A 26,802-nucleotide genomic window follows, 5' to 3' on the forward strand; every position below is an offset into this window, starting at 1 on the left:
TGAGCTGAAGGATCAAGGTTGATCGTTGGATGTGCTTTCCATCTGCGCATGTGCAGATATAGCTCCACCTGCTGACCAAAGTGCGGTACTGCAGAAGCAACACAACTGCATTTCATTCAATTAACTTAAGTGAGCTGTCTAAATGTGAAATATCACTTTTTCTAATTTTGTCAACACAACTATTTTAATTTTAATGCACAAACATAAGTACATTATTTAATTTAAACATAATTACATTCTTTGGACAAACAACAACCAGTTTTCATTTTTTTGAGTGCATGTACAATATGTTAGTTGTACAGTTTAGGAGACAATTAAAGGGAAAGTCACCTCAAATTACTTTCTCTTTGTTTAAAATGTGTTTTATTGTGAGACACTTTGTAACTGTGTTATAAAAGGTGCTTTATAAAGTGAGTTATTACTATTAATAAACGTTTGGGAGCATAACTTTATCTCTGCATTACAGTATACTCTCACAAAAGTTGTGGATGTTAAATACACATTTTATTTGCAAGAGTGTTGATGAAACCCTTCTGGAAGAAAGAAGAGTCCCTTTGGCTTCTGCTGTTGTGTCGAGGGGAGACATGTTGCATGTTCTAAAAGCAGAGTAAAATGGTTTGATTCCCATCAGGATTGAATTTGTTGAACTGATGCAGTCATTGGGTTCCTGAATAAAACCCAGGACCAGCAGTTTCAGAAGATGCATATAGTGTCTTCTACCTCATCACAAATGTGAATGAGTTGATTTAAAATCATCCAAAGTCAACATGGTCTATGAAAGTCCTTCCACAGCCCTTCTGTATCAGCCCAGGAGCTGCAGGACAGCACACAGCACCTGTAGTAGAACCACAGTGCAGTAGCTGTAAGAGTGAGATAACAGATGGACTGGTCATAGTAGTGAATCTAATACATATGATAGTGGATGTTGAAAATCCCCCTTCCTGCCCAGTCCTAGGGGGCGGGACTTACCCTTAACCTGTTAGGCAACACCTGCACATATAAGAGGCCTGGATGAAGCCCTGCTCAGTCTGTCCCTGTGTTTGCTGCAGAGAGTCGGACTGCACCTTATATTGCCCAGCTTTCCCCGTTGGCTGAGCACCGGACGCAATATTTGGGTAAGTTATGGATATTTGTTATAGTTAATGATGTTTCTTTGTTCAATGTTGAATGAGTGCTCTGATTAAGATTTATTAGAATATCTTTGTTCACTGATTATTGTTTTCTTTTGCCTTTTAGCTGTTAAAGGTGCCCTAGAATTTGAAATTGAATTTATCTTGGCATAGTTAAATAACAAGAGTTCAGTACATGGACATGACATACAGTGAGTCTCAAACACCATTGTTTTCTCCTTCTTATTTAAATCTCGTTTTTGAGAAACACCCCTGAAAAACAGGCGAATCTCCACATAACACGGACTGTGACGCAACAGTTGGGATCATTAATATGTACGCCTTTCCAATACTTTCCAAATAACACATTTACGCGCTACACAGTTCGCTGTTTTTTGTTCGTGATTCAACGTGAAAAACCTATCGTAAAATTATACGGTGACATTATAATAATTTACATGTTTTTACCATGCTAAAAATAGAATTGTGACTGCTGACTGTAACGTCTCAGGGTAGAAGAAGATGAAGCTCCAGGCAGAGATCCAAAACACTCAATATTTATTTAAACTGAAGAATACACGGAACAGTGTGCGTGCACAAACAGAGTGCTAACACAAACATTGACCGACAACTGAAGAGTGAGAAGGGAGAACTTAAATACACAGATGATGAGAACAGAACAGGTGATGACGATGATTACAAATGAACTGATTATACTAGACAGGTGCAGACACTGAACTAATGATGATATTGATAATTAACTAAACAGTTGAAGACAGTGATGAAGGTGAAAACAAACTGAAAGTCCATGAAAACGTGACAATGACGTTACGAGTTAATGTGTAAAGTTAATGCTATATGCTAGTTAACGTTTAGGTGGAACTTCTAGAATTGATGTGACAGTTAAGTTCTTACTGAAAATAAAAAATAAACTTACCACTCAGAAGCGTCCATTTCCAATCTTAAAACAACTGGTTGTTCCTCAAAATCGGCATCTTCATCTGAAACAGGCTCAAACATGTATGGTTGTACGCGTAATCTCTCCATTGTCACGCTGGACATCAGGGACCTGTTTGCTGTCACTCTGAGCTACTGTAATGAGCCCGCAGTGAAACAGCCAATCAGAGCAGAACTCCTCATTACTATTCATGACCCTTCCAAATAAGGTAAAAACGCCTCGGTTACGACTGTAACCTCGGTTCCCTGAAGAGGGAACTCGCGTTGTGTCGAGATTGACGCTATGGGAATGCTTTGCGTGATGATGTCTTGAAGCACATGTAAAATCAGTCCAATGGCGTGGCGGAACGTCAGATGTGGGTGACGTCACATACCAGGAAACTATAAAGCCTGCTTGAAAACAGAGAGCGACAGCTTCGTAAAGTCTGAAGTAGCCGCTGACAGGCATGAAGGAGATATGGCAAGGTGACGCAACGCTCATTCCCTCTTCAGGGAACCAAGGTTACAGTCGTAACCGAGGCGTTCCCTTTCAAGGGAACTCGCGTTGCGTCGAGATTGACGCTATGGGAACGTCTATACCAACGCCACCATAGCTACCAGTGTCTGTCCTGTGTGAAATCATGAAGAGCAGCACTAGGATAACAGAACCTGAGACCCTGGAGAAGAGTCCAGGTCCAGAGAGTAAAATCTGACAAAAGTGTGCGGTGAGGACCAGCCTGCGGCATCACAAACGTCCTGAAGTGAAACTCCTGAAAAAAGGGCTTTGGAGGCCACCATACTCCTAGTCGAATGGGACCGGACAGCCATAGGAAAAGGCTGCCCAGCCGCCTCATAAGCAAGTGAGATGGCCTCAACCACCCACTTGCTCATCCTTTGCTTAGACACCGGGGACCCTTTATTCGGGAACCAAAACACACAAACAATTGATCGGATTTACGCCACAGGGCAGCTCTGTGGACATAGGCGTCTAATGCCCATACTGGGCAAAGCAAATTATTCGTCTCCTGGTCCGCATTTTGAAAGGGAGGAGGACAGAAGGCCTGCAGTACAATAGGTCTAGCCACATTAGTGGGGACCTTGGGGATATAACCCGGTCTTGGATGCAGAAATGCCTTGACCATACCGGGTGCAAACTCTAAACATGACGGAGCAACCGACAGTGCTTGAAGATCCCCTATTCTCTTAAGAGAAGAAATAGCAAGGAGGAAGAGAGCTTTCAGAGTCAGAAACTTAGCCGGAACCTCCTCAATAGGCTCAAAAGGGGCCAGGGAAAGGCCTTGTAGAGCAATGGACAAATCCCATGGAGGCACCCTAGAGCGAACTGCAGGCCTCAGCCTCAAAGTGCCACGAAGGAAACGAGATACCAAAGGGTCTTTCCCCACAGACATTCCACCCAAAAGAATGTGGTAAGCACCTATGGCCGCCACATAGACCTTTAGAGTGGACGGGGTCAGACCTGCAGTGAACCGCTCTTGCAGGAACTCCAGCACTGTACCAACTGGGCAGTTAACTGGGTCCAACCGACGGTTGAGACCTGACTCTATGAGCTGGGCCCCCTCAGAGGCCAAGCCCACAGGTTCCACAGTTCTGGTCGGGGGTGAAATATCGAGCCCTCTGCTTGGGACAGAAGGTCCCCCCTGACGGGTAGCTCCAGAGGAGGCCCGTCGAGGAGAGACACGAGATCGGGGAACCATACTCTGCCCGGCCAGCGCATGGCTTTAAGAAGTAGACAAACCCGGTCCCTGCGAACTCTGTCCAGAACTCCCGGTAGCAGAGCGATTGGGGGAAAAGCGTACAGACGCAGCCTCGGCCACGTCTGTACCATAGCATCCAGTCCCAGAGGAGCTGGATGCGTGAGGGAGAACCAAAGTGGACAGTGAGACGTCTCTCGAGACGCAAACAGATCCACTTGTGCTTGGCCAAACTCCCTCCATATCAGCTCCACCACCTCGGGGTGGAGCCTCCATTCCCCGGGCCTCAGCCCCTGTCTCGACAGAATGTCTGCTCCTACATTTTGGACCCCAGGGATGTAAGCTGCCCTGAGTGACAACAGCTTCCCCTGGGACCACAAGAGGATATGGCGTGCCAGATTGCATAATGGGCGTGAGCGCAAACCCCCTTGGTGATTTATATAGGCGACTACCGAAGTGTTGTCCGTGTGTACGAGCACATGGTGTCCCCTGAGATCTGTGATAAAGCTCCTCAGAGCCCGGAAAACAGTCAACATCTCCAGGCGATTTATATACCATGAACGATGATGGTCTTCCCACAGACCTTGAGATGAGCGACCCTCCAGAATCGCTCCCCAACCTGTGAGGGAAGCATCCGTCGTTAGCAGTTTGCGACGACAAGGAGCTCCCAACCCCGGGCCTTGGGACAGGAACCAGGGTTTCTTCCACATAACCAAGGTCAAGGTTTTCACATAACCGAATTGTAGGCATCGCCGCGTGACCTTGATTGTGCGAAATGGGTTGCCCCTCGGGGAGAACCCCCTGGTCCTGAGCCACTACTGCAGGGGCCTCATGTACAACAGTCCAAAAGGTATCACGTTGGAAGCTGCTGCCATGAGACCCAACAGTCTCTGGAAGTGTTTGACAGTGATTAGCTGGCCTAGCTTTACATATTTCACAGCTGCAAGGATGGACTCTATGCGTGGAGGTGACAGGCGCGCCTGCATCAGCACTGAGTCCCATACCACGCCTAGAAAAGTGGTCCTCTGGAGAGGAGTGAGCACACTCTTCTTGGTGTTCAACCGTAACCCCAACTCTTTCATATGTGCGAGAACGACATCTCGATGTTGAACCGCCAACTGACGCGACTGAGCTAAAATCAACCAATCGTCGATATAGTTCATTATGCGAATGCCCTGGAGGCGCAGAGGCGCCAGAGCTGCATCCACGCATTTCGTGAAAGTGCGGGGTGATAGGGCTAGACCGAATGGAAGAACTCGATATTGGTATGCTTTGCCCCCGAAAGCAAACCTCAGGAACTTCCAGTGACAAGGACGGATAGAGATATGGAAATATGCGTCTTTGAGATCTATCATGACAAACCAGTCCTCGGACCTGATTTGTGGCACAATCTGTCTCAGTGTTAACATTTTAAATTTGAGTTGCATCACAGACTCGTTCAGAACTCGAAGATCCAGAATGGGACGCAAACCCCCGTCCTTTTTTGGAACTATGAAATACCGACTGTAAAACCCGGTTTCCCTGTCGGAGGGAGGTACATATTCTATGGCCCCCTTCTCTAACAGAGTGTTCACTTCTTGTTCCATAACCAGAATCTGCTCGGGGTCCACCACTGTGGGTAGGACCCCCATAAACCGAGGTGGGCGAGAGCCAAACTGTATTTGGTACCCTTTCCCTACGGTCTGCAGGACCCAACGAGAAACATTCGGCAGTAGCTTCCACGCTGCCAAAGATTCTACTAAAGGTATCAGTCTCTCGAGACTGACTTCTGGGTTTTGTTGTTGTTGAGTAGTCGGTTCGTCGCCCTGTAACGGCGCACCGGCAGGGAACGACTGAACAGACTGCTCTAACACCCTCCTCAGAGGGGGTGGGCATCCCGAGGCCACTACGTTTCCGGGTGGTCCTTGAGATATGTGCTCGCCTGAGACCGCTGCGCCCTGAAACACCGAAGGCGGCAGGGTTGGCAGAACGGTCCCCTGAGGGCACAGAAGAGACGGGCACCGTAAGAGGAGGACCGCTCTACTTCAGGGGGGACTACCCTCATGGTCCTGAGCCCTCGAGCGTCAGGATCTTTTCCCCGCAGCCTTCTTAGCGGTAATAACGGTCCTCAGATCCGCTCTACCCTTCGAAGGCTGGGGTTGAGAACGTCCTCCCTGTCCCCGAGGTCTGTGCGGGGGAGCACGGGCGGAAACGCTCTGCTTTTGAGATGCCCTATGGGAGCTCGAAGTCTGAGGCTGTTCCCGCACAGCAGCCTCAGGATGTGAGTGGAGGGGGAGCAATTTTTGGGACGCTGCAGCGTGTTTAGAAGCTTCCTGAAATTTCTCAACTGCAGTATTAACAGCGTTACCAAATAACCCAGACGCAGCAACAGGTGCATCCATCAAAAAGTTCTTCTCCTTATCTTTAATGTTGCTCAAATTGAGCCACAGATGCCTCTCAGTAGCCACCAGGGCTGCCATAGACCGGCCGATAGATTTAACCGTCTCCTTGGTGGCCCTGAGAGACAAATCTGTGGCTCTACGGAGCTCACACACCATATCTGGGCCAATACCCCCGCCCTCATCGAGATCCCCCAATAATTCCGCCCGATAAGCCTGCAGTAAAGACATCGTGTGTAAACACGCTGCAGCCTGACCAGACGCGGAATAAGCCTTGCCCACCAGAGAAGATGTAACTCTGAGGGGCTTATTAGGCAATGCTGAAGGTTTTAGGGAAGATGCCGTCGCTGGAGAGAGATAGCTCGCGAGTGTCTCTTCCACCTTCGGCATCTCCCCATAACCATGCTCTTTATAACCAGAAATAGAAGAGTAATTGGATGTTTGTGTATTAAAAACTCTATATGATACTGGCTTCCCCCACGATCTCGACACCTCAGCGTGGAGACCGGGGAAAAACGGCAGATTTCGGCGTTGTGGTTGTGCACGTGAGGGCAGGAAGCGTTCGTCAAGTTTGCTTTTTGAACGAACGTCCTGTATATCAGATGGCCACTCAATGGAAAGTCTATCGACTGCTCTTGTCACTACTTCCAGCAATTCTTCAAATGCATGAGACTAAGGTGGGGCATCCTCAGACTCAGCCTCAACACTAACAACATCCAGTTCCTCAGAACTGGACAACTGCAGGGGGGTGTGGCGCAATGGATAAGACACATGCCTTTGGTGTGAGAGACCCAGGTTCGAATCCACTGTGAGACACCAATGTGTCCCTGAGCAAGACACTTAACCCCTAGTTGCTCCAGAGGCGTGCGACCTCTGACATATATAGCAATTGTAAGTCGCTTTGGATAAAAGCGTCAGCTAAATGAATAAATGTAAATGTAAATGTAAATGCAGTGTTTGTTCCATCATCGGGGCGGAAGAAACCGCAGCGCGTGCTTCCGAACCCTGATGACAGACACCGGATCTATCAGGTAAGGGCTGAGATAGGGCAGAACCCGTCTCAGACCCCGCTGATAGATCCATTTGCGAACCCCAGGACTGAGAACGCCGCTGTGCCTCGGCAGCAGCGGGACCCGAGCCCTGGGGGACGCGAGCTTCCCGGAAGTAACTCAGTCGGGATCGGAGCGAGCGCATGGGCAGCGCCTCGCAATGCACACAGTCAGCACCCTCGAGTGCTGACTGGGCATGCTCCTCTCCCAAACAAACAAGGCACAAAACGTGAGTGTCCCTACCCGTAATAAAACGCGGGCAGGGATGCACACACATTCTGAACTGATCGCTGGACATAATGGTGACAATACAACAATAAATAGACAGAGACAGATTTCACATCAAGCGCTACTGAAGACACAGAAGCTGTCGCTCTCTGTTTTCAAGCAGGCTTTATAGTTTCCTGGTACGTGACGTCACCCGCATCTGACGTTCCGCCACGCCATTGGACTGATTTTACATGTGCTTCAAGACATCATCATGCAAAGCGCTCCCATAGCGTCAATCTCGACGCAACGCGAGTTCCCTTGAAAGGGAACAGACCATTTCATTCTAGGGCCAATTTATAGAGTTGAAAATGGACCTGTAAAACCATTTTAAATGCCCTTAAATAAGGCACATACCCTCTATGTAGATATCAGAGACAAAATTAAAATATTATTTCAACACATTGTAGGGCACCTTTAAATCATCTGTCAGTCAGCTACATAAGTGAAAATCTTTGAAAGGACAATAAACTGTCTAACAGCTCTCACCTCTGGGCTTCATGTTTTAACGGGTGCAGAGGCTTTTTAAAGAGCACAACTACCATAAAGTTTCTACAGTGGTAATAAAAGTATTAATCGAGCATGTGTAAAACTGGTAGTAACATCACGAATGATCGTAAATGTAATATTAAAGCATTAATAGTAACAACCTGGAGGCCGCACACAAGTTAAGGGTATTTAGTTTGGGTTATGGTGTCAGGTACTGGATCACTGGTGATGGGAATTATGAACTGGATCATATAGATCCGTCCTTCCCGAGAGCGGCTCTTTCAGCACGGCTCACTGCCTGAATTACATTCTTAGCTTTTGCTAGAAATAAAGCTGCAAGATTTTTCATCTGCAAAACAAAATATAAGATGGTTACAAAATAACACCCTACTAATGAAATGAAATAGTATGGTTAATAAATAATATCACCACTCTATATGGACACACTGTAATTAACAATTAGTAAAAGTAATTAGTGTAAGGGTGATTTTGTTCTGTGTCATGCTTTGTTTTTTGGATCTCAGACGGGAGCCAGCTCCAATTTGTTCACTTAAAACAGCTGACTGGTGGGGGACTGGTGGGGTGCTGGATGGGTTTGAGCCGACCTGTGGGCCTTTGCTACATGTTCTACGAGCCAAAAGACATGCAAAAGCGCATGCGTCCTGACACTTTTTGGACATGATCACATCTTGTTCAGGCACTCCAAAGACAGCCATCTCAAAACTAGGCCTGATATCCTTAACATATGCCTCAGACAAAATTTTAAATATAGCCGTCCAGTAATCCAGCAGTCTGGGACAAGTCCAAAACATGAGCAAGGTCTGCTTTAGCAGAGCGACAACCTTCACATGTATCAGCCACATTTGCGTATATCTTAGACAGCCTAACCTTGCTGTAATGAAGTCTGTGGAGGACCTTGAACTGGATTAAACCCAAGCGAGTACAGGAGGTTGTTCCATTCACTCTAGATAATGCATTATTCCAGGTTTCCTCTGAAATATCCACTGCCAAATCTTTTGTCCACTCTGCACGGATTTTATCTAGATTAATATTTTTTATCGACATTAGAATATTATATATATTAGAAATTATTCCTTTCAAATGTAAGGGAATGTTTAAAATTGCATCCAATTCTGTACTGGGAGGAATGGATGGATATGTGGGACAAAGATTTTGAATTAAATGACGAACCTGAAAATATCTAAACATATGTGATCTTGGCAGATTATATTTTGAGGAAAGGTTAGAAAAAGAGGTGAAAAAATCCTCAATGAAAAGATCACTCAATTTAACAAGACCTGTCTGTTGCCACTGACTGAAGACTGAGTCCAATTGAGCTGGAAGGAATAGGTGATTTTTGCATATAGGGCTGGCTATGAGGAAGTCCTTAAAACCAAAACATTGTCTAAATTGAAACCAAATCTTGAGAGTATTTGCGACGATTGGGCATTGAGTATACATAGAAATACAAAGGGGCAATTTAGATAAAGCTAAAGAAGGAAGGGATGATGAGGTACAGGAGTTTGCCTCTGAGATACACCAGACATCTTTGGGGATCTGAAGCCAATAAAGTACTTTCGAGATATTTGCAGCCCAATAATAATACCTGAAATTAGGAAGCGCTAAACCGCCTTGAGATTTCTGTCTCTGGAGAAATTCCTTCCTAATCCTAGGTGTTTTTCCACCCCATATAAATGATGAAATAAGTCTGTCTAAATTCTGAAAAAAGGATTTTGTTAAAAATATTGGAATGCATTACATACAAGTACAAGAATCTTGGTAAAATGTTCATTTTTACACAAATAATTCTACCTGCAAGAGAGAGAAATAGCAAATTCAATTTTTGGAGGTCTAATTTTAACTTGTCAATTAGAGGGACAAAGTTCTCTTTGTAAAGGTTAGGGAATCCCTGTGTGATGTTTATACCTAAATATCTAAAACCCGTTATAGACAACTGAAAAGGTATATCGGTATTCGAAATCTGGAGGCCCTTACTGTTTATGGGGAAACAAACACTTTTCGAAAAGTTCAGTTTATAGCCTGAGAAAGTTCCAAATTGTTTCAAAATTTTAACTACCTGTGGAATACATAAGATCGGATCTGAAAGATACAACAGCATATCATCGGCATATAAGGATACTCTATGTTCTATGCCCCTACAGCTGATGCCAGTAAAATACTGTGAATGTCTTAATGCTATAGATAGGGGCTCGATGGCTAAAGTAAAAAGTAAAGGGCTAAGAGGGCATCCTTGTCTTGTACCCCGTGATAGGGGAAAATACTTTGAACATACTCTATTCGTAATTACAGATGCTTTAGGGGAAAAATATAATAACTTAATCAGTGAGATGTACCAAATCCAAATCTTTCCAGCACAAAGAATAAATATTTCCACTCCACCCTGTCAAATGCTTTTTCAGCATCTAACGAGATGACTACCTTAGGGACAGGGTCCTGAGAAAGTTTAGGCGAGTGTATTACCCCTAACAATCTCCGGATATTACTAAAATAGTGTCGACCTCTGACAAATCCTGTTTGGTCTTTTGAAATCAAATTCTCTATTATTGTATCTAATCGTAAAGCAAGGATTTTTGCCAAAATTTTTACATCTGAGTTTAAGAGAGAGATTGGCCTATAAGAGTTACATTTCAGGGGATCTTTTCCAGGTTTTAGTACGAGTATAATGTTTGCTTCATTCAAGGTTTGTGGCAAGCTACCCTTTTCCAATGAGTCCTCAAACATATCAAGAAGAATAGGGGCTAATTTATCTGCAATTTTTTTATAAAAGTCTATCGGATAAACATCAGGGTGTTAGTTTTTTTGCTCTGCATTAATGTGATCGAGTTTAAAATCTCTTTTATTTGTATGGGCTGATCCAAATGAGTTTTCTGCACAGAATTGAGGGTGGGTATATCAATATTATTAAAAAAATCTAAAATTTCAGAGTTAGAGTCAGGGCTTTCAGAAGTATACACATTTGAGAAGTAGTTCTTAAAAGTGTTATTAATTTCAATTGGATTAACTATTAAATCATTATTACTGTTCGAAATTTGAGGTATAAGTTGAGAGGCAGCTTTAGATTTTAACTGGTGGGCTAGAAGTCGACCTGCCTTTTCTCCATGTTCATAAATATAACCTTTAGAACGTGATAAATACCATTCAGTTTTATTTGTTGATAACAGATTGTATTGAACTTGAAGGTTCAACCTCTCTTTATAAAGTTCAGGTGATGGAGACGTAGAGTTGAGGTAATCTACCGTTCTTATAGAATCAATTAAATCGTCCAGTTTTTGTTTACTATTTTTATTGAGAGTTGAGGTATATGAAATTATTTCTCCCCTAATAACTACTTTAAGTGTCTCCCATAATGTAGATGCTGTAATAGATTCGGACCTGTTATGTAATAGGAAATTGTCTATAGCTGTTGACACAAATGTACAAAACGCAGGATCTGATAACAAGGCCGTGTTTAGTCTCCACAAAGGCCGTTCGTTATACCTCAAATTGCAAATAAGGTCTAATTGCAAAGGAGCATGGTCTGATTCCACAATAGGTAGATATTCGATTTGTCCAACAGAAGGAAGGAGAGATTTATCAATAAAAAAATAATCAATTCTTGAATAGGAGTGATGAACATGTGAAAAATAGGAATATTCTTTGCTGTGTGGAAACTGAAATCGCCAGGGATCAACCGCCCCTACTTGCTCTATAAATGTAGATAAGGCTTGGGCCATCTTAGAACGGGATAAAGATTTGGGATTAGAGCGGTCAAGGGATGGATCCATTACGCAGTTTATGTCACCACCAAAAATCATAAGATGGGAGTTTAGGTCTGGCAATAAAGAGACTAGCTTATTAATAAAACTCATATCATCCCAGTTAGGCGCATATACATTAACTAATACGACAGGAACATTATATAATATCCCAGAGACAATAACATATCTTCCCTGAGGATCTTCAATAGAAGCAGAGGCAGTAAATTGAATGCTTTTGTGTATCAAAATGGCAGTTCCCCTTGCCTTAGAGTTAAAGTTAGAGTGGAAAACTTGTCCCACCCATGGTTTCCTAATTCTGAGATGATCGATAATGCGTAAGTGGGTTTCCTGTAAATATATTATTTCAGATTTAAATTTTTTTAAGTATGCAAAAATTCTGCCTCTTTTGATTGGGCTATTTAGGCCTTTGACATTCCAGCTAACAAATCTAACTTTCGACCCCCTATGAGATTTAGTTAAATCGGCCATATCAGACATGAACAATATACATTTTCCAAGAGTTCACAGATCAAAAATGCAAACAACAACATAAATGTTTCCTCACTATTCAGTTTGTATAAAAACATAACATAAAACAAAACTTTCCCAAAACTTTTTGGATAAATGAAACTTAGAACCAAACTTCCCAACATTTTCCTAATGCTTGCTTCCCCAACTGAAACAAGCCGCAGAAACCTATATGAATTGCATGGCTCCCGATTATCCAGTCTTTACCTCTCGATCTTCTTGAGAGACTCCAAACCACAATATTTACATTGAATAGAACATAGCGTCAATATTGCGCAATGTACTAAATGAGTTTTAAGTCAATAACAAAAACAAACATGCCGTCTTTTCTTGAAGTTTTAGATAAATTGCGATAGAAGAATAGATAGAGAAAGTCACCTTATTGCTTGAAGTATATTGTATGTGCCATTTAAGCTCACAGACAACATATTACGGCCAGAGTCATCTTTAGTCTTCTGCAAGGACGTGTTGTTTGTAAAAAGCCTCGGCCGCCTCAGGTGAATCAAAAGTGTGAGTTTCCTCTCCGAATTTCACACGGAGACGTGCAGGGTGCAGAAGTTGAAACTTTATGCCTTTTTGATAGAGGGATTGTTTGACTTCTTTGAAACCGGCGCGTTTCTTCGCTAAAGCTGCACTTGTATCCGGGTATAGCCGCAGTGACAGTCCGTTGAATTTAGTATCATGTCTTCTGGCCCAGTGAAGTGCCTTTTCCTTTTCCTGAAATCGGTGGAAGCAGACAATAAATGGTCTTGGAGATTGCCCTGCTCCAGGTTTGGGGCGAGGCGCGCGATGCGCTCGCTCAAGTTCAGGAGGTTTGTCAAACACGCTCTCCATGGTATCTTTAAGCAGCCCAGATATAAGTCCAATGGGGTCTTTTCCGTCCTCAGCGCCTTCCGGAATGTTGATAATACGTAGATTAGCCCTTCTGGATCTATTCTCAAGATCGTCAATTTGGTCAAGAAGAGATGAATTCTGTGTCTTCAAGAATTTAATCGTCGCTTCCGCGGCGGCTAACCTTTCAAAGTTTTCACCGGCCAGTACTTCAGTAGATGTGAGTCGGTGCTGAAACGAGCCAACTGTCTCACGTAGCGTCTCAAGGGAGGCCTGTAACGGCTTTATTGAATCTTGAATTAAACTTGCCATGTCCTCTTTCAAACTGGCCCGCTGTTTTGATAGTTCGGAGACTAGTTGACTCATTGTCAAGTTATCCGTATTGTCTTTTACAGGTATGTCCTTATTGCTAGTAGTGGTGTCATTAGCCGCCATTACTGCTAGCTTACCCGCTAGGGTTGCACCTGACCGTGTTGCTTGTGCAGTACTTTGCTTCTGTTTAGAGTTGCTCATTTCACTTTCTGGACTAGGTGTAGTACTTATATGTTATATTGCAAAGCAATTAAATTAGAAAAAGAAGACGCATAAGTATGTTTTAAAGGAGTGTGGTTGGGAGGTCCTCGTCTCTGCTGCCCTCTCTTACATCGCCAAACCGGAAGTCCAACTGCACTATCTGATTAAAGACAAAAAGCCTAAAAAAAACCTTTAAAAGAAAAGACTTGATCACTATAGATCACATATAATAGTTTATTTAAATGTAGGGATGCTCTGCAAACCAGTGTTTTAAATGAATGCTCTTGATTGGAGGCTATAAAGATAATCAAATCGCTTTTGCAGTGAAATGGTAAAACGGCAGCCCACGTAACGTCTCCATCATGCAAATAGTTTGGGTGGTGATGGAGCAGTGGATTAGACACATGCCTTTCGTGTGGGAGACCTGGGCTTGATTCAATGCGCTTTGGATAAAAGCGTCATCTAAATGAGTAATTATTATTATGAACTAACATGTTTGTCATGAGCTGCTGCATTAAGATAGTTTTACTTTAGTTTTCTCTCTGCGTAACTATAACTGTGTAACTAGTTACTGGCAGCAGTCAGTGGTTACTGTAAAGCTCTCTGTCTATCAGGAGAGGATCTGAGGACGGCAGCCGGAGGACAGCAGAGGGACACCAGATGTTAAGTACCTGGAAAGGGTCGATGCATCACTTTGATAATAAGAAGTGTTCAATGTTTTGCAGAATGATGGCAGGTCGGATAAAGAGCCGGAGGACACTGAGTCTCCTGATCCTCCTCATCCTCCTCAGCCTCACTGAACTATTTGGTAAGAAATATTTTACATTTTAACACGTTCAGGCTCTCTTCTACATCTCTAAAGTTTCAATAATATTTGATTTGGCAACACCAGCGGTTACCGAGGTAATAAGGTGAATAAACAGCTTGACACAAGAAACAATATGTGAAATCAGTGTATTACAGTTTTTCTCAGTCTATTAGACCAGTGATTCTCAAATGGGGGTACGCGTACCCCTAGGGGTACGTTGCGGTACTGTAGGGGGTACGTGAGATTTATAATAAATAAATAAATAAAATTAATTAATTTTAATTAATTTAAAAGATATACAAAATCATCCATGATTATGAAAAATAAGTTTAATAAAATGTTTATGTAAACCACATTTTTTTATAAAAAATGTTTATATTTAAAATGTGATTGTAAACTAACGTTACCTAAATCAGAGAAGAAGAATTTGAATCACGCCGAGCGGGAAGCCAGTTGCTTAAACAAACATAAATGAAATCCTGGTTAAAACGTAGCAATACTAACGTTACAGCGAAGAACAGGGAGGATGAAGAAAAAAAGAAAGCCAAAGTGGAGCCAACAAAATACCGTCAATATCAGGAGGGGTATGTTTTGATGGGATTCACGGCAACAAACGGCAACCCTCCCCAGGCATTGTGTTTTTTCTGTGGGGAGAAACTAGCAAACAGCTCGATGAAACCGGCGCACCTCCAGAGACATCTCAGCACCAAACATCAGTGTCATGTTGGAAAGCCACCAGAATTTTTCAAGAGAAAACTTTCTGAGTTTAGATCATCGCAGGAAACAATGCGAAAAGTCTCCACAACATCAGCCAAAGCACTACAGGCGTCATATGCGGTGTCACTGCTCGTAGCTAAAGCAAAAAAGCCGTTCACGATCGCTGAGGACCTGTTACTCCCAGCCGCTGTTGTATTAACTGAGACAATGCTGGACAAAAATGCCGCGGATAAATTAAAAACAGTGCCTTTGTCTAATGACACCGTTTCCCGCAGAATAGAAAGAATGGGAGCGGATATTGTTGAACAAGTTGTGGGAAAACTTGGCGAAGCATTTTCAATCCAGCTTGATGAGTCGACCGATGTCAGTGGCAAGGCACAGCTCATTGCGTTTGTGAGGTATGTGGATATCGACGACATTTATGAAAATGTACTTTTCTGCAAGAGCTTAGAGGGGAAAACAACAGGAGAGGACCTTTTTAATGTTGTGGATAATTTCTTCATTGAAAACGAGCTGGACTGGAGAAACTGCAAGAGTGTATGCACTGACGGAGCCGCGTCAATCACAGGCCGTATTAAAGGGCTCATGGCGCGTATTAGAAGTAAACATCCAGAAGTGCAGTGGAATCACTGTGTAATACACAGGGAAGCACTTGCATCCAAAAATATAAGTCCTGTGTTGCATGACGTTTTGAATGACAGCATTAAAGTGATTAACTTTATAAAGTCAAGGCCACTCAATGCACGACTGTTTCACCGCCTTTGTGAGGACATAGGAGCTGAACACACACAACTGCTGCTACATACAGAAGTGCGCTGGCTATCTCGAGGGAGGATACTGAACAGGCTGTTGGAACTACGGGCGGAGGTGCACACCTTTTTGTCAGAGCAAAGATCTCCATATGCCACCCTGTTTGAAGATAAAGATTGGCTTGCAAAGCTGTGCTATCTGGCAGATATATTCAGCAAATTGAATGAGCTGAATGTGTGTCTGCAGGGCAAGGACACCCACGTTCTGAACCTGTATGACAAGGTGGGTGGTTTTCTGAAGAAAGCAGAGTTGTGGAAACGGGCATGTGTACAGGGGGATCTCACCTGCTTTTCTCAGGTGGATGCTTTCCTCTCCAGGGAAGATGTGGAGAGAGCACCAGTGAAGTCCATCATAGAAGAACATTTGGCCAACCTGATTGTGAGTTTTAACTCATACTTTCCTGACATGGAGGAGAAATCTGCACAACTCAGTTGGGTGAGAAACCCATTTCTTTTGTCAGAAGAAAGCAGAAACAAGCTCCCTCTCTGTCACCAGGAAAAACTCTTGGATGTGTCATCTGACTATGGCCTACGGATGAAATATGAAAACTCCACTGTAACGCAGTTTTGGGTGTGTGTAAAAAAGGAATACCCTGAGTTGGGAGAAAAAGCTTTGCAGCAGCTACTGCCCTTTGGATCCACGTATTTGTGTGAGGCCTCATTTTCTGCAATGACTGTTATCAAAACAAAGCAGAGAAACAGACTGGGCCTGGAAAAGAGTCTGATCACTGCTGTGTCCTCCCTGCCACCGAGGATGACAAAGATCCTCAGTGAAGCACAAGCACATGTTTCGCACTAAGCACATGCATTAGATAAGTGCTTTGTTTGTTGTTATTACAAGTGTTTTTGAGCTAAAATGTTATACACAACATATATATATATACACACTGTATATATATATATTATTTATATAGGTTTCTTTTATCAAACATGCTTGGGGCCAGTCAAGGGGTACTTAAACTGCATGATCGGTTATCGGTAATAATACATTGTTTATTATTGCCCATGTTTATTTTTGCAAATGTTTTTCATTTACATTGTTTAATAAATCTCATAATGATGGCATATAGTAGTCATAGCTTTTATTTCTATCTCAAGTGATTGGGGCTGGTCAGGGGGTACTTGGCTGAGAAAAAAAAATGATAGGGGGTACGTCATTGAAAAAAGATTGAGAAGCACTGTATTAGACTATCCGTTAGACTATTCACCGGAGAACCAGTAATAACACATTGGGATCAACAGCAGACAGTTGTTCATAATCATTTGCATGAATGTGTCAAATTACAATATCTTGAAAAGAGAAATTGCTTTTATGAAGTGACCAGATGATGTGGAGGTTGAACAAGTAGGGCTTATTTTAGAGTTTCACTTCTGACCTGAGAAATGTACCAAAGCCACTGAGAAGAACTGTAATGACTGAGGCCCAGACCAAGTGTTAAGGTAACCTAACCTAACCCTAACCCTAACCCTAACCCCCAGAGCCCATTTACCAGGAGAGATCTCTTTAAATACTGAACTGCCCTTATTTGTTTTAACCAAAACACTGTGAGGAAACTCCTATACCAAACTAACTCATGCAGTCACAGTAAGTGTGGGTTAATACTGCAGGAGACACTCACTGAGCTGCTGAAATATAACAGACATTTTAATAAAGACGTCAGCAAATAAGCATTAGGAACACCTACATACAAAGTATAACATGTTTGTTTCAGAGGTGAAAGATGAGTGGCAGGAGCTCCGCCCCGACATCGCTGCCCTGCACCGCCTCAGAGGACTGTCTGAACACATGCTTCATGAAGGACTAAAGAACCCCTCAGACCAAAGGTATCTGGAGAAATATCTCAGGAACGCCTTGATGGAACTTCATTTCCTTTGGCACAAAAGTCCACTTAGACTCAAGGGTGAATTATGGGATGACATTTTATATGCAAAAGGTCAAAGGTTAACTTTAACTTTGGGGTTTAAAATGTGTGTGAAGCATCCAGGTTTTAGAACTTGTAGCTTCTTTGCAGCAACATCCATATTTGAAGCATTGAAGGTTGACTTGTGGTCAAGCAATGGAATTTGCTTTGGTCATAAGGTGCTACACGTAGACAAACATACAGTCGACATAAATAAATGTAGAAATATATAAATATTAGTGCTGGGCAACGATTACATTTTTTAATCGTGATTAATCGCATGATTGTCTTTCAATTAATCGCGATTAATCGCATTGTTACGCGCAAAATTGAATAATGAATTCTAAAGTTTTTGAATTCTAAAGTATTGCGCACTTTTGATCTAAATGTACTGCACAAAAGTGCAATAACATGTGGTTTGCAGAAACTTTAAACAAATAGCCTAATGTGCTTTTTACCAGCAGTATTCCCTTTACACAGTAGAAATACAATATTTATTGTAAATCTCAACTTAAACATTAATGTAATCAAATCAAATATTAAACCAAAGCTATTTGCCACTGCCAGGGCATTACCTTTTATCTAGCTTGTTAAAACCAGTTACCATCAGAGTCCTGTTTTCTTGGTTTTTTTCTGAACAGGTATCAGCAGGTTTCTTTTATCAGGGATCAGCAGAAACAGTCTGTGTTCAGTAGCAAGTGTTCCAGTTACAGTGAGGTGAAGTGGTCGAGCACAAGCGGGTGCATTCCCGTGAAGCTGTCGCGGTTCTGCTCGCCTCGCACACACGCCCGCCCGCTGCCGAAGTTGAATTGTCTTAAACTTTTTGTACACGATGCGCAGCACAAATCATTGGAGGAGAGACTGATCCTCGCTATTTGTGAGTTTCCAGAATCGTACTCAGTTACTAACGTAACCTCGGTTCTCTCTAGAAGAGGGAACGAGTACTGCGTAAGTATCTAACACTAGGGGGAAAATCCCTTTTCCGTGAGATATTGAAGCCAAAAAATTATCCTTTAATTTTTGTAATAATGTAAAACGCGTTGCGGCAGCATGCAGACATAGGCAAGACGGCTCGCGTGCCTATTGGCTGCCCTGCGGCAAAACTGCATCAGCCTATCGAGCGAGGCCTAACGTGACGTCAGACCCAATGAGGGTGCTTCGCGCCCACTGCCTCACGTCCCGCTGAAACGGGCGTGGCTTAGGCCTATAAATAAGGCTCGGAGGCAGCTGATATCTGGTTTTTCTTCTAGAGAGAACCAAGATTACGTTAGTAACCCGAGTACGTTCTCTTACGAGAGGTCTCTCGTACTGCGTAAGTATCTTACGCTAGGGGACCCAATGTAAAACGCCGTGCGTGCTGGGATCTAACACCAAAGACCCAAGGGCGAAACGCCCGGGGTTCATCTAGTGCACAATCACTAAAAGAACTCACAGAGAGTCCGGGAAAAGAGGGGGGCAAAGCCATACTTTCCCACATATAGCAGCGCCCCACAGACGCAAATTACTTAACAGCACATCATACAGACAGGGCGGGCTCGGCCTGAACTGATGAGGAAATTGCGGGTCTTATACATTTTGCCCATAAGCAATTTATGGTCGATCAGTGAGCAGCGCTCAGCGGTCTCAGTATTCTGAATCGATAGCATCCGAAACAGACAGTACTGATTCGTTTAGACCGACAACAGCCTGGCCTGTAGGGCGGGAACCTCTAGGTTATAAAACCTTATAAAAGTAGATGGGGAGGCCCAGCCTGCCGCCATACATATGTCCTGCAAGGCAATCCCACTGGACCAAGCCCACGATGAGGCCATGCCCCTCGTGGAGTGCGTTCTGACACCCAACGGGCACTGCATGCCCTTGGAAGTGTACGCTAGCGCTATAGCGTCAACTATCCATCTGGATAGGCTCTGTTTCGATGCAGCTAGTCCCTTGGAACGCCCGCTGAACGAAACAAAGAGCTGCTCTGTCTGCCTGAAGGCAGACGAGCGAGACACATAAGCTCTTAATGCCCTGACTGGGCAAAGGAAGCTCGCGTCTCTCTCCTCGTCAGAGACCGGCAGGGCTGACAGGGAAATGACCTGTGCCCTAAACGGTGTGTTGAGGGATTTTGGAACATAACCGTGCCTAGGCTTGAGTATGACTCTCGAGTCATTTGGCCCAAACTCCATGCACGTCGCGCTCACCGAGAGCGCGTGTAAGTCACCTATGCGCTTCACCGAAGCGAGAGCCAGAAGAAACACTGTCTTGAAAGACAAGTATTTAAAATCAATCGTTTGGATAGGCTCGGATGGGTCACCTTTCATGGCTTCCAACACCGTAGAAAGGTCCCACACAGGGACTGAGGGAGGCCTGGGAGGATTCAGCCTCCTAGCTCCCCTAAGGAAGCGGATGACTAAATCGTTCCTTCCTATTGACTGACCAAGCGTTGGTTTAGGAAACGCTGCTATAGCCGCCACATAAACTTTGAGCGTGGAAGGAGTCCTGCCCTTATCCAGCAGCTCTTGTAGGAAGGAGAGAACCTCCGTCACCCCACAGTCCGGGGGTGATATGCCACGAGCTGTGCACCAGCTGGAAAACACTGACCATTTCGAGGAATAGACTTGAACGGCGGGACTTGAACACCGTTGTTTCCCTGGGCGTGCTAGGACGACTTCGGGGCCTCGGGCTTCACCGCAATCCTAGGCCGTGGCCCACGCGGAGCGGGGCGGCGGCTAGTTGAGCAAGAGCGCGGCGGCGGCTAGTTGAGCAAGAGCGCGGCCTCGAGCTTCGGGCCTGTCGGCGCTGCGAAGTGGCAGCGGTGGGCGGAGGCTGTGGCTGTGAGCTCCGAGCAGGCGGTTTTGCACGGCCCGCTGCGGAACTGGAGCGCTTCGGTAGGAAGTGCTTCATGGCCTGTGATGCTTTCTGCACCTCAGCGAATCTCTCCACGAAGTCACTGACGGAAGATCCAAAGAGGCCAGCAGAAGAAAGCGGGGCGTCGAGGAACGCGGTGCGCTCAGACTCAGACATCTCCGAGAGCGTCAGCCATAGGTGTCTCTCAGCCACAGTGAGAGAGGCCATGCTCCGTCCTATGGCCTGTGCAGCAGACTTAGTAGCGCGGAGAGCGAGTTCCGTGGCACTCCTTAAGTCTGGCACGCAAATTGCTTCTGGTCCTTTCTCGTCCAACTTACGGAGGAGATCGGCCTGGAAAATTTGCAGGGTGGCCATTGTATGCAGTGCTGAAGCAGCCTGCCCAGCGGCGGAGAAAGCGCAACCGAGCAGGGTTGACGTCGTGCGGCAGGCTTTAGACGGTAGCGCCAGCTTAGCGCGCCGTCCAACGGAGGGCGGGCAAAGGTGGGCCGCTATCGCCTCTTCGACCGGCGGGAGCGAATGGTATCCTCTGTTTTTGGCATCGTCAACAGCGGAGAATGCCAGCGAAACAGAAGAGCGCATTCGAGCTGAAAAGGGGGCGTTCCAAGCCTTGGCGACTTCTTCATGTAACTCAGGAAGAAAGGGTGCCGGTTTGGACGCAGGTGAAACGCGATCCCCAGGAAGGAAGAATCCATCCAGCCGGTTGTGAGAAGGCAGCTCAGGCGTTGACCACTCGAGGCAGAGGCTCTATGCGAGTATACGCATCAGCTCCGTCTCGATGCTACCTCTTTTGCCTGACGGTCCACGAGCAGAGGGCGCGAGATCCACAGAGCTCGCCCAATCCTCATTGCCCGATGCCAGAAGAGAGCAGGTATCATCCTCCCCAGACGCGGCTTTTTCATCAGCGTCGTCGACAGAAGCGGCGGCAGACCGCGGCAGAAACGTGACTGTTCCAGTGTATTCTGCAGTAAACAAGCCGGAACCGCTGCCGCTTGCCTGCACACAAATGCCGTTTTTACGGCTACCCAGATAATCCACCATTTAGAGGAACATAGACCAGAAAGCAGGGGAGGCTTTAGGGTGGGGCTACAAGATGATTGACAAGTCGCTACCACGGCAACCTGTCAGGCATAGTAACGCATATCCCTCCACAGCTCCACCCTTTTGTCCTAATATGGTCACTTGGTTCCAAAAATCAAAGATGGCGACGGTCACTATATCGAACTCAAGGCTCCAAAACGGTAGTCCACAAACCAGCGGGTGACATCACGGTGGCTACATCCACCTGTTTTATACAGTCTGTGGTGCGGACCAAACCACTGCACTGATGCCGCTGAAAAGACCAGTCTCGCCATGAGCACCTGTCGCCTACTGTTCTTTGGTTCATTCCATTATTGTAGCGGATTCTAACTTTAAAAAGCAGTTCATCTCCGATGTAGTTTTAAAACATTCTCAAAAGTTATGATCGATGTTGTGAAAGAATCCCCAGGACAATTAGTTGATTGTAGTAATTTTCCAAGCACAAATGCCAAACATTTGATGGTTTCCAGCCTCTCAAAAGCGATAATGTTCTAATAATTAATAATTTCCTTTGTCTTAAGGTTATATTAAATTGAACATGTTTTGTTCAACTAATTGTCTAAAATCAAAAGAAGACATACGATGACATCAACAAGTGTGAACAGGCATTTTTCACAGTTTTCTTATCTTCATGAATTGATAAACTGAATAAATAATCCACAGATTAAGTTGAAGTAAAAACAAAACACAAGTAGACGTATCGATCATAGTATGGAATAATAATAACCAAGATCTTACAGTATATCATGTCTTTCAGAGTCAATAAGGATTGACATTTTTATACAAATAAAATGTTTAATTTTGCAAAATATTATACATTTATACCAATGTGTTGTTATTCTTCTTTCTTAGGGAAGGTACTCTCAATCTTAAGTCATTAACTTTTCACATGGTCTTTATCAGGTTTTAATGAACTAGAGTAATTATTGTGTAAACGCAGACTCTATAATAAGCATGTTCATCTTCTTTCAGGGTGGACATTGGCCAGAGTGTGCAGGGTCATTGGCAGCAGTGTGAGGAGGGCTTTACGTCCTGTGACACTCAGGAGGAACAGGTTGGTGGATTTTAGAAGAAGAACCAGTAAACACCGCTGAGTTTAGAAGAACTGAATTCAATATTGGAATACAAATCTATGGGAAGAAATATGTGTCACTGGAAAATGAATTTAATGATTAATAATAATAGTAACAATATATCAGGCTACAAACCTGTACTGTAATTCTCTAGGAGAAAGCGGTGAGACAGCATTTAGCAGCAGGAGTCATAGTTGAGACTTGAGGGAAATACCTTGCTCAGTCACATTCATTATTGTCCTCCTTAGGAGAAGAAAATAAACAGTAGTAGAGCGACTGTGGAGCGCTCAGCCTGACCAGGATGTAAATCCCAGGCATGCTGTTCAAAGGGCAAAAACTCTGCCACTGTTTGCACTAAACGCTGAACAATTGTCTTTTAATATAGTACAATATATACCATATTTACCAAACCGTCCTCAACATTATACTCAAATAAAACTATAAAAGTATTCCATATTAAATGTACTTAAGTATCAAAAGTAAAAGTGCTTATTCTGTCAGCATCTCAGTTCTTGCATGCATTCAGTCCTTAATGAATTAATCTCTCAACATTATGTCAAGTGGTCGGTGATCCAGTTGTGCTGGCTGTGACAATTGTAATAGATCAGCATCAAGTTCAACAGGATGTGTGTTTCAACAATTTGAATTTGACTTGTGAAAACTTAATGTGAAAGTAAATAGACAGATTCATTTTCAGTGAGGGGCGGCGTGGGGTTAGCACTGTGGCCTCACAGCAAGAAGGTCATGGGTTTGAACTTTGGTCGTTCCAGGCCTTTCTGTGTGGAGTCTGCATGTTCTCCCGTGTCTGCGTGGGTTCTCTCCGGGTGCTCCGGCTTCCTCCCACCGTCCAAAGACATGCAGGCTAGGTTAATAGGTGTCTCCAAAATTGTCCTTAGGTGTGAGTGTGAGTGGTTGTTTGTCTATGTGTGGCCCTGCGATGGACTGGCGACCCGTCCAGGGTGTACCCCGTTTTTCGCCAGATGTGAGCTGGAATTGGCTCCAGCCCCCCGAGGCCCTGTACGCAGGATAAGGGGTTGACGATGGATGGATGGATTTTCAGTGAGGAACAAATTCAGTTTCACACAGTTCGTTACATACAGTCAGTTTCATTTCATATCATTTCATTTTTTCAGTTTCAGTTTCATACAGTCAGTTAAAAAATTATTGGAATTAATACATTAAAATGATTCAAAAATTTAAATTGAGCAATTCAAATTCAAATCTAAACTCAGTTTCTAGTGACACATACAGGTGAAACTCGAAAAATTAGAATATCGTGCAAAAGTTCATGTATTTCAGTAATTCAAATTAAAAGGTGAAACTAATATATTTAGTATATATAACTATATACATATGCATGATTATACATTTCTGTAAAATCCTTTTTTTTTTCATGTAATATTCTAATTTTCTGAGATTTTCAATTTGGGGTTTTCATAAGCTGTAAGCCATAATCATCAACATTATAACTTTTGCGCGATATTCAAATTTTTCGAGTTTCACCTGTATTTCTGCCCATACAGACAGTGTTAAATTAATAAAACGAGTTATTAAAAGAGTTCAACATCAGAAAACATGGAGTGAGATACCACATGTTTCATAAATGATTATCTTGACCCAATCTTTATTTATATTAAATGTTTTATATACTGTATGTTCATTTTCCTGCATGTTGATGAACAGAAGATCAGTGCTTCAGAGATCTCACACAGCTACAGCCGAACACTTCTGGTCATGACTGGCAAAGACAAGCCAACAGAGGACAGAGTCCAGCAGGAGTCCAGCATGGATCCTCATTACTCAGTAAGAGTCAGCACAGAATGCCTGTTCAATGGCTCATGTGGACCAGAAGCAGACAGAGACACTGTAGTGAAGATATCTGGAAGAGTTTCAGAAGATGGACAAACTGTGTCTGGCCTTAAAGCAGTCTTAGAAACAAACCAGGAGAATCACCAGATCTACCAGGTCATGAATCAGCCTGACTCAGTTCCTCTCGACCTAACTCCACCAAGCACACAGTATGACCACCAGCAGATCCTCATTATGCAGGATGACCCTACTGTCAGAAAAGCTGCTGCTTCTCTCTATGAGAAACGTCCAGCAGTGACCTCTGTCTACGCTCTTGATGAAAACCAGAGACCCAGACTGGTCCACGGTGCCCCTGTGCCTCTGTCAGAGGACAGCCGACTGACGCTGGTAGGCCACGGTGAGAGAGACAGCTCTGGAGAGACGAGACTGGCAGGGTACACAGCTCGAGACGTCGCCAGAATCATTCAGCACACCTTCAGGACGGGCCACAGAATCAGAACGACCAGTGTGGTGGCCTGTGAGGTGGGGTCAGATGAAGAGTTTGCTGAAGCCCTGCTGAGGGAGCTCCATGAGACGGCCCACATCGAGACCGAGCTGCACCTCAGGAGCGCTGTGCTCCAGGTCCGACACACAGGAGAGATCATCACCCAGGAGATCTCAGAAGAAGGGGTGCAGTGGAGACACAATGATGACAGCAAGAAGGTGGTGGCAACCCTGGATAGGAACGGAGACGTAATTATCAGAAATGAGCCTGGCAGCAGAGGAGAGCAAGTCTTTACTAATGAAAGAAACTTTCTACAGGCCCCCCCAAAAAATAACCCAAAGCCTGGCGGTCAAGGAGCAACAAGTACTACTAAAGTTACCTACAGAAACAGCTGGCCTGCTGAGCCACGCAGATTTATTGACCAGAATGTTTTTGACAAGTTATCCTCTGCTGACAAAACTGCTGTTAATGAACTTGAAGCTCTGTCCTGGGCCTTCTTTCATGCAGACCTGCCACTTCCACAAAGAGTAACAGCCAACCAGAACATAAACCAGGATTATGTAATAGGGGTAAAAGAAAAAGATAAAAATAACCAGCTGGTTAAAATTAAGTGGATAACGGATCAGCAAGGACTAAATAATGTTCTTTCCAAGTGTTATGAGATTAAGACAGCAGGAGATGTCAGAAGTATCATCCGTCATTATGCAAAGGATGGAGAAGATGAGCTCACACACCTGATGGTCAAAGACTGGATATACGTTGTTGATCCTGTAAGTCTGTATGTGTATCCAGTTGGAAAAGGGCTTGACCAAAATCAAAGAGATGATGTGGGAAAGAATAAAGTCAAGAAACTTATTGAGGGACAGACAGACAAAGTAGATTACGGAAACCTTCGAGCTCAAATAAAAAAAACAAAATATGCTAATTATGTGAAAGATATTTTTCGTGCAGAGCAAACTTACCTACAGCTAGATGAGGCCATGTACACCACATATTTCACTGCATCAGTCATAGCTGAATCTGCTCGAAACTTCCGGACATTTCCTCTGATTCTTATGGCCGTGGAAATGGTTGAAAACACAAACCCAGACACCAGAGAGAAAGGAGAGAATTTTCTTTTTACAGAGCATTCAATGGCAACAGGAGGTAGTTGGATTAACAAGGACCTACGTGGATTTAGCGGCTCAGCAACACCTGAAGTTTCCAGCAAACCAACTGCTTCCGCTAGTATAACGTCTCCCCTTGAAGAAGTCATAGGCAGAGAAGTCAGACTGTATAATTCGTGGATAAATACAATATATGGTGAGGTATTGGATGCTGAAAAGGTACGCGAGCTTGCAGAAGAGTTCAAGTTAGCTGAAGGTGATCCAGTTAAAAATTACAACGATTTTAAAACCAAAATGAATAAAAACCGTGGAGCTTCAGCATCTGGCTCATAAGGAGCCCACACTGACGGCTACGCAACTTTCCAAGAGCTAACATCTTCCCCTGGGGAGGTGGCGTAGCAGACCTCCCATGGCCACACCATCAAGAAGAACACACAGCCATGTCTAGTGCGACTCTTTAACCGGGGAAGACTGGAAAATTTACTGTTTAATGTTATTTTTTATTATTATTTTTCTTTATTCATTTTCTTTATAATTTCTAGGGCCGGGACTCGATTAAAAAAATTAATCTAATTAATTAGAGGCTTTGTAATTAATT

General features: G+C 43.9%; 1 protein-coding gene across 1 annotated transcript; it reads left to right on the forward strand.

Moving 5' to 3' along the window:
- The first annotated feature begins 1,006 nt into the window (after positions 1–1,006).
- Positions 1,007–26,672, forward strand: LOC311291920 (uncharacterized protein). The gene is made up of 5 exons (XM_084411276.1): positions 1,007–1,115; positions 14,296–14,378; positions 17,617–17,728; positions 22,705–22,786; positions 24,489–26,672. Exons 2-5 carry the CDS (start codon positions 14,297–14,299, stop codon positions 26,535–26,537), a joined length of 2,325 nt encoding a protein of 774 aa, XP_084267402.1. The 5' UTR covers positions 1,007–1,115; position 14,296; the 3' UTR covers positions 26,538–26,672.
- Positions 26,673–26,802: the final 130 nt, after the last annotated feature.

The sequence above is a fragment of the Rutilus rutilus genome (genome assembly GCF_951802725.1).
Source record: "Rutilus rutilus genome assembly, chromosome: 6".
Classification (NCBI taxonomy): domain Eukaryota; kingdom Metazoa; phylum Chordata; class Actinopteri; order Cypriniformes; family Leuciscidae; genus Rutilus; species Rutilus rutilus.